The 9,205-nt window shown below is 38.4% G+C and overlaps 1 protein-coding gene across 1 annotated transcript; it reads left to right on the top strand.

Annotated features, from left to right (window-relative positions):
• Positions 1-3,053: 3,053 nt before the first annotated feature.
• Positions 3,054-4,522, top strand: LOC109914002 (guanylyl cyclase-activating protein 2). Its single transcript, XM_048594276.1, has 3 exons — positions 3,054-3,251; positions 4,077-4,226; positions 4,313-4,522. The coding sequence occupies exons 1-3, from the start codon at positions 3,054-3,056 to the stop codon at positions 4,520-4,522; spliced, it is 558 nt and encodes a 185-aa protein (XP_048450233.1).
• Positions 4,523-9,205: the final 4,683 nt, after the last annotated feature.

Consider the following 9,205-nt stretch of genomic DNA (forward strand, 5'->3'; position numbering starts at 1 on the left):
CTGCTTGGCCTGCTGTGTTCATCCAGCCCTGCACCTTGTTGTCTCGGATTCTCCAGCGTCTGCAGTTCCTACTATCTCTGACTCAATTGTAAGTTTTTGATTCCTGTTTCCAAATTGAATAGTTACTCATATGAATATTAAACAAGTTTGGGGTGATTTATGATTTTATTTCCACAGTTTCATACCTGAGATTTATCAAAGCTGTTACATTAAATTTGAAAGATGATAGAGAATTGAACAATGAAGAAGACCTGTACTGATCCCCCAAGCTTCCCAACGTGTATTGGAGTAGACTTATCATATTTCATTATTTGGTTTGCACAAAATCTTTTTGTCAAAAGAACACATACATTTTTAAATTACACTAAATATATAGCCAGAAAATAAAATGCCCTCCACATAATATAAACTTATTCAATCTTACTTTGTCATCAGTCTGCTCTTGGTCATCAGCAAAGTAATGGAAGGTATTGTCATTGGTGCTATCAAGTAGCACCCACCTGACTGCAAACTACTCACCGATGCTCAGTTTGGGTTTCTTCTGGGTTGCTCAGCTCCTTCATCATTAGAGTGTTTTGTTCAAAAAAATGTCAAAAGAGCTGAGCTCGAGAAGTGAGGTGAGAGTAACTGTTCTTAACATCAAGGTAACATTTGATTGAATGTGCAACAAAGAGCCCTAGCAAAAACTGGAGTTAATGGGAATTAGGGGAAATTCTCCACTGGTTTGTGTCACATTTAGAATAAAGATGGTTGAATAAAGATTACACAATGTTCAATATTATTCACCACTCTTTCGAATCTGAAGCAAACCTGTCCAAATACAGCAACACTTGGACCAAGTCAGGGATGGGCAACAAAAGTGTTGGCTTAATCAGCCATGCCCGCATCCAATGAAATAATCATAAATCATCTCTGCTGATATTCATCACTTATTTAACAGAAGAGTTTGCAATACTTATTGCAGATCTAATCAGCGAGTTTATACTGGGAAAGATAGAAATGTAGTGGTAATGTCACCTAATGTAGCAGTAATGTCACCAGATTAATAATGTAGAGGCTCAGGCTACTATTTTGGAAACATAGATTGAAATCCCACCACAGCAGCTGGTAGAATTTTAAATTCAGTTAGTAAAACATGGTATTGAAAGCTAGTCATCTGCCATACTTACCACAGAACTGTCATTAATTACTGTAAAAACATATTTGCAAGGAAATCCTCTGTCTTCTTTGAGAGATTTAGTTTATATGTGACTCCAGATCCACTACATTGTGATTGATTCTTATCTACCTCTTGAGATGGCCTAGGAATTCCAGGACAATTAGGGAGGGACAACAAATGCAGTGTCTTCATCAAAGAAGACAAAAAGCAAGGAGGCATATAACTTTTTCCTTAAAACAACATTGAACCACAATGCAGGAATTAACTAATGAAGCAATGTGACCTAATATTAATTCTTAAGAAGGTTATGTGGGCCACATAAAAATATTGTGAACTTTTAAATTAAGGACACTTTGTTAAGGAAAACAATGTTGCGCCTCAAAGAAGAGGGAGCTCTGATAGAGTCAGACAGTCTGGAGGACTTCCAGATAGAGGTCACCGGCCAAGTTTGTCAGTGGGATAAAACTGTTGCATTTTTGAACACAAAGGGAGAGAATTTGAGACCTGCCTGAGAGTCATGACCCACTGCTTCTTTTCTTTACAACTCTTCTCAGTAAAGTCTGTAAGCTGAAAACCCATCAAAAGTCATCTTTACCACTCAGGGAGAGTCCGTGAAGAGGATTTGTAGGAATCTATCTCACGGCCTGACTTAAGCAAAGGGAATTCAGCCAACTAGGACTGTGGCAGGAAGGCACTCCAGGGCCATCAGCTTGTGTTTGCAGAGTAACTTTGGAATTAAAACATCAATTGGGACAATTTTTTATTTTTCCTTTTCTCGTGACATTAATCATTACTTGGCCATAATATTTTAAAGTCAGCACACTGCAGTGTTTTCATTATTTGTTTATCCTCAGACTTTGTGTGCGTCCGTGTGTATATGTATTAGTTTCTTTAAAATATTGAGACACATTTGAATAATCAAAATTGTGTGTCAATAATCATTGCATCTTTGTTTCACTAAGTTTATTTTGGTAATAATCCTGCTATTTGTTGTTGAATGAAGGAACCTGGCTGACTTGTTCTTAAGACTGAAGGTGACACAGTCTGAGACTTCTTTAGTTGGCCATAACAAACCTGATTAAAATTAAAATTTGTTGTGACCAGTTGAGAATTGACTAGAAAAGGAAGCAGTGTACCCCTCCATCTCAGTTATAATACTCTGCAGCTAAGATAAACAATTTCAGATTGTCTAATTCTTCAGTTTCATTAATTGGAGAATTAATGTGGCAGGAGCATTTTCACAGGAATCTTCCCTATATTTGTGCTCAGTTGGATCTTATAATTGGCACCCACTTGAGAAAGGCCCAGTAAATATGTTGGGCAGGCATTAGTTTTGTCTTTAAGGTGAATGAAGGGCACTATATGTCAGAGAAAGCTCATTGGAAAGCTGATAATAAACTTAGCGCTCATTAAGTAGGTATTGCCCTGCTTGAAGCTAGATCTGAGACCTCAAGTTAGTAACAAAAATAGCTTTTGTCTCTAATAATATTACAACTCTGGAGTAGTGATAAGAGGAGGCAGGGCAAAAGCAGATGTCCCAGCCAGTTTCTAACGAAGTATGATATTTTTCGGGAAGCTGCCTATACTCTGGATAACCAAGTTAGTATTGATGTGAGGTTTGATTAAAGTTTTGTCTCTGGAAAATTGGTCAATTCCGCTTTCTGAGAGTTGAAGTGATCGTGGAGAAGAGAATTCAGATTATCATTGTTAATCAGGGGATTCATCAAAAACAAAGACGAAGCAGCTCCTGTGGACTGATTGAGGACAGAAGATTGGACTTCAAGAAGGTTATTCACTTTCTGCTAAGGTGACTGCAATCTGAGGCTTCTCGCCCAGGGAGACTGGTCACTTCTGTTAAGGTTCTCGTCAGACACAGTATCCCAATTCTGCAGCTATGGGGCAGGCTTTGAGTAATGAAAATAAAGGGGAAATTGGTGTTGCTGAGCTCCAAGACTTGTACAAGAAGTTTGTGACTGAATGTCCCAGTGGAACACTTTTCTTTCATGAATTTAAGCGTTTTTTTGGAGTTTTAGACAATGAAGAAGCAGCTGAATATATCGAAAACATGTTTCGGGCATTTGATAAAAATGGGGTGAGTGTGAGTCTGCTTGTGTTTGCCTAGAGCCCTTTATTCCCAACTAAACCAAGTAGAAAAGTTTGAGTAGTGACAAATGCGTTATTTAAACTTGCTCTATATTGGTAAATCAAATCGAGATCTTGTTTGTTTTTAAAATCATAGAATGTTTACAGCACAGAAGAAAGACCTTTGGCCCATCCTGTCTATTCCATTGTGTGGATGTTTAAACTGTAAATGCAAAAAGGTTGAAATAATGAGTTTAATGGGACTAGTGACTTTGCTTCTGAAACGTATCATTTTTATTTAAATAATGTTCCCTTGTTTTTAGTTGAATCAGCTGGAAAGTAGAGTTGGGGTGTTGGGGTGTCAAGGGGAATAGATAAGCACCTCCAAAATACTGACAGAGCACTTTTAAGTGTGCCAACTACAACACTGCCATTTAGTGGCTATTCATTTACTCATGAGGGTAGAGTTTCTGATAGTTTCTGAATGAATTGTTTGCCACAGTGAATTTGACACAAGATTCATATTTTCTACATAAAGTAGTTATTATGATGGGAAAAGTATAAAACAAAAATTAAAAGCAAAGACATCTACAAGAAGAGAATGAAATTGAGAATCAATTTACATTTTGATTTACGTAAAAGGAACCTATCTGTTGGGTAACAGACAAATAAATTAATAATTTTCCTGACATAGTAACCTGTATTCCACTCTATGTGGTGGAAATTCTTGGTACTTGTTGTATAAAACTAGTCAGTTGTTAAGGAAGCAATGTATGAAACAGGATACATTGTACATTTATCCAATAGTAATGGACACCAACTTCATTTCTTTTAGGACAACACTATTGATTTTTTGGAATATGTGGCGGCACTCAATTTGGTTTTAAGAGGCAACCTGGAGCACAAATTAAAATGGACTTTCAAAGTTTATGACAAAGATGGAAACGGATGCATTGATAAAACAGAACTGTTGGAGATTGTGGAGGTCTGTGGCTACCTTATTTTTTGTTTCTTTTTATGAGTTGGCATGTTCTTTTTTCCTGAATTCTGACATTTGCTCTTTTTGTATAGTCCATTTATAGATTAAAGAAGGCTTGCCAGCAAGAATCAGAAGAAGGATCTGTACTCTTAACTCCAGAAGAAGTTGTGGACAGAATATTTCAGTTAGTAGATGAAAATGGTGACGGTAAGATTTGCCAGGTTTCTGTCACTGACATTAACTACTGCCTGGTCATTGCTAGATTGAACCAGACTGAATTGCTGGAATGTTTAGCCAAATGAAGACTTGGGCCTATCTACATTAGAATATCATAAATAGGACCAGGAATAAGCCATTCAGCCCCTCAAACCTGCCTGCCGTTCAACTAAATCATGTCTGAACTGCATCAGACCCACTTTCCTGTTCTATCCCTATATCTCTTGCTTCACTCAGTGCTCAAAAATTTAGACATCATTGGCTGAGCATCCACAAAATTTATGAGTTTCACTACTATCTGACTGAAGGAATTTTACCTTAACTAAATCCTAAATAGCTGGTTTTTGTCCTGAGACTATAACTTCATGTTCTGACCTCTGCAGCTAAAGAAGTTCAGCCTGTAATATCAGCCTGCATTCCAAAATAAATTATATGTTTCAATGAGACGAATAGAATATGTATCTTTTCTATTTGATTTCTGCTCATTGGATGGCACACTTATTCTAGGAATCAACTGTGTGAAATTTTGCTTCACACTCTTCTAAAGCTGTCAAACTATCATCAATTTTTTTTATTACATGTGCATGGGATGTGGCCAGCATTTATTGCCAGGATCCAATAATATTGTTGTGGCGTTGGAAGGCAGACCATTTAAGGACAGCAGTTTCCTTCTCTGAAGGATATTAGAGAATCAGATGGGTTTTCCTGTCAATGAAAGTTTAATGGTTAACATTAGATTCTTAATTCCAGATATTTTAAATTAAATTCAGATTTCACCATGTGCCACTGCAGGATTCGAGCTCAGGTTCCAGAACATTACCTGGGTCTTTGGATTAATCATCTAGCAATAATGCTACCAGTCATAGCCACCGATGATTAGATACGCTTGTTGTAAGCTTCCTTTAGTAAAATAATCAAAACTATATATAGTACTCCAGGTGTGAACTTTCCAAAGCTCTATATAATTGCAGCATGTCTTCCTAATTCATAAACTGCAAACCTCTTGCAACAAGGAATAATAATCCATTCACCTTCCTAATTGCTTGCTGTACCTGCGTGCTAAATTTCTATAATGTACAAGGACTCCAAATCATACTGATCCCAATCAAACCCAATCAGCATGTACTAAATTCACACTTTTTAAAAGTTCCTTTTCCATTTTTCTTACCAAAGTGATTAATTTCATACTTGCAGTCGTGCCTAATTACAGAACCAATCTATGTCTCTGTGTTGTCTCCCTATATTGTCTATCAGCATGCTTTCTCACATAGCATTATATCATCAATAAACCTGTATATATTAGTAGTGGTGTAGTGGTAATGGCATTGAACTTGAGTCCCAGGCTAATACTCTGGAGAAGTACGTTCAAGTGGCAACTGGTAGAAATTGATTTTAGTTAATGGAAATATAGAATGTGGTATCAATAATGGTGACTTTGAAACAATCATCAGTTGTTACAAAAAAGAACCCATCTGGCTCACTTATGTCCTTCAGGGAAGGAAACCTGTCACCCTCACCTGATTTGATCTACATGTGACTCCAGATCTGAAGCAATGTGAATGACACTTAACTGTCTTTGAAGTGGCCTACCAAGCTACTCAGTTTGAGAGCAGTTAGTGTCAGGCAACAAATTGTGGCCTTGCCAGAAGTGCCTGTATCCCATGAATGAATAAATAAAAGGCGCACAAACAAACCTCTCGTAAAACTCATTGATATAAGTTGTAAATAACTCAGGTCCAAACACAAGTTACGACCTGAAACTGATCAGTTTAATTCTACTGTGTATTTTCTGTCTGTCAATCAATCCTCAAACCAAGCCAATATTTCACCTCCAATTATTTAGGCCCTAATCTGGATGACAATCTTTTGGAATGTATCTTACTGAATGCCTTCTGAAAAATCAAATTGCGCTCCTTCCACTAGTTCCTGTCATCAATCTTGCTAGTTACAACCTGAAAACAAAACTCTAACGGGTTTGTCAAACAGAATTTTTCTTTCCTAAAAGGATTACATTGTGATTCTAAAGTGTTGTGTTCCTACTTCTTTAATAATAGATTCTAGCATGTTCCACAGTTTAGTTCAGCTTCTTCTGTCCAGGTAATCGTAACGTACAATGATAATCAAATTGTTAACAATCAATCTCTATCAAGTCATATAAAATAGACTCAGACATTATAATAAACAACTGCATTGATTGGGAAGTTTTGGGAACCATAGATCCGAAATCAACATTTTCCTCCCAAACAGGTTACATTTGTCATCCATTGTTTAAAATTATTTATATTCAGTCATTCTTCACTCTACATTGACCCATTGCAGATCATTTTAATGGTGTCGGTCACATTTAGCATTGTTGTGCAGTGGGCACAACGTAAAATAGGTGACACGATTGGCAGAATTTTGGAGCCGCTTCCCTCACTCTCAAACTCTCCCACTAGCTGGGCATCCCACTTACCATGTGCACCCATCACGTGACCCTCTTACTCACCACTGCTGCTGGCCAAGCCGCCTGCTGCCATCCCTATCATTCAACTACTATCTGTAACTTCGTGGGACAGCACTTCCTCCACTTCACCATTACCAATAACCCAATGCTGATTCAATGAGGCATGCAGAACGGCCTGTCAGGAGCAGCACCAGGCAGACTTCAAAATGCAGTGTCAACAACACTAGACTACTTGCATTGCCAAGCAGTGGGAGCAGAATGCAACTGACAGAGAAAAGTACACCCACACTAATGAATCAGATTTACATTTTGCAGTTCTGCTACATCAAGCTATGAGGGGCAGTGGAGAATTAAACAACTCAATGGAGGAGGAGGTACCACAGATGTCCCCATTCTCTGTGATGGAGCAGCCAAACATATCAATGTAAAAGACAAAGCTGAAGAACTTGCACCCATCCTGTGTGAGAATTGCTGAGTGGATGATCCATCTTGGCCTTCTCTTGTGATATCCAGAATGACACATGCCGATATTCAGCCAATTTGATCAATTCCACATGATATCAAGAAATGGCTGAAGAGACTGGATTTTGCAAAAACCACAGGCCCTGTCAACATTCCAACAACAGTCCTGAAATCTTTTACTCCAAAACTTGCCACACCCTGAGCCAAGCTGTTCCAGTACAATATTACACTGGCACCTGTCCAGCAATGTGGAAAATTGTCCAGCTGTCTCCTGTCCATAAAATGCAGGACCATTCCAACTTGGCCAGTTACCACCCTCTCAATCTGCTTTCGGTCATCCGCCAAGGTGCTGGAAGGGGCATTCACAATGTTACAAAGTGGCACTTACTCAGCAGTAACCAGCTCACTGACACTTGGTTTAGCTCCCAGGTCACTCAGCTCCTGACCTCATTCCAACTTTGATTAAAACATGGTCAAAAACATCAAGGTAACATTTGACCAAGTATGACATCGAAGAGTGTTCCCAAAACTAGACTCAAAAGGAATCAGGGAAAAACTCTCCACTGATTGGAGTTGTAATTGGCACAAAGGAAGGTAATTGTGGTTTTGTGGTTGTTTAGTATTGTGATGCAATATTCTTTCCCTCAGAATTCTTGAGTCTAAAACTTTCTCTATCCCAAAAGTTCAACTGATTGTTAGCAGAGTCAGTTATCAAACTTTCTACCCCCTTATAGTCGGCACAGAGAGTTTCACTTGAATTCTGCTTGAAAGGAATGTTTTATTTATTCAGCTTGTTCCAAAATTACAAATTAAACCCTAAAAAACTATTTGACTTAATGACTGTTAGGAACCAGCTTAGCCTCATAATTCACTTCTTGTTGAGCCTTTGTTATCATATTGTTTATCTCCCAGGCAACTTGATTGTATGATCATTTACTGTAAAAACCCTCTCAGAGAAACTTAGTTCAGAAAGCAACCATCACTGTAAAATATAATGTAGATTTATTGCCCTCAAAACACAGGGATCACCAACAAATATTAAAATCACCAACAATTACAGTAGTAATGTAGAATCCCTACAGTGTAGAATCAGGCCATTCGGCCCATCAAGTCCACACTGACCCTCTGAAGAGCATCCCACCCCCTACCTATCCCTGCGTTTCCCACCCTAGACACTACAGGCAATTTAGCATAGCCAATTCACCTAGCCTGCGCATCTTTGGACTGTGGGAGGAAACCCACACAGACACAGGGAGAATGTGTAAACTCCACACAGACAGTCACCCAGGAGTGGAATTGAACCTGGGCCCCTGGCGCTGTGAGATAGCGGTGCTAAACACTGTGCTGCCTTATGTTACACATGAATATAGCCCTCACACAGGATGGTTGGTATTAGGTGGGGGAAAGTGAGAATGTCTCTAAGACAGTTAGCTCAAGAATGTTACACAGTTAAGAACATAGACATGAAGAGTGATGCCTTGAATCCCTTGGTACTGATATGGGCAGGGAGGAGGCTGGCTGAAGGAGGTAAAAGGTGGGATGTATTTTAAATGTTAGCAGGGAACGGAGGCCTATAGATGGCAACAACTAAATTTGAATAAAAACGTAATTTAAAGTTTATTTAAAGAAAAAATAAATATTAAAACTAACTTGCTTTTGGGAAATAAAAGTCAACTGTGTAAATCCCTGAGATCTGTCGAACTAAAGGCTTTGAAGCTACATCTAGTGATAGATGTATGCAACTGCAGTGTGACTGCAGGACACGATAGGAACGTCTTTTGAGTTTCCAGTTGGATTCTGAAAAATACAGGTGCCCAAATAAGGAGTGATCACACATTTTAAAAAATGCAACAGATAGATA

This window comes from Rhincodon typus, unplaced genomic scaffold (genome assembly GCF_021869965.1).
Source record: "Rhincodon typus isolate 14 unplaced genomic scaffold, sRhiTyp1.1 hic_rhity00007596, whole genome shotgun sequence".
NCBI classification, from domain to species: Eukaryota; Metazoa; Chordata; class Chondrichthyes; order Orectolobiformes; family Rhincodontidae; genus Rhincodon; species Rhincodon typus.

Excerpts from the sequence above, each read along its gene's own strand:
- LOC109914002 (XM_048594276.1), top strand. The coding sequence starts at position 3,054 with ATGGGGCAGGCTTTGAGTAATGAAAATAAAGGGGAAATTGGTGTTGCT. Across the intron at positions 3,252-4,076 it reads GGGCATTTGATAAAAATGGG|GACAACACTATTGATTTTTT; the intron begins GTGAGTGTGAGT and ends CATTTCTTTTAG. Across the intron at positions 4,227-4,312 it reads AACTGTTGGAGATTGTGGAG|TCCATTTATAGATTAAAGAA; the intron begins GTCTGTGGCTAC and ends CTTTTTGTATAG.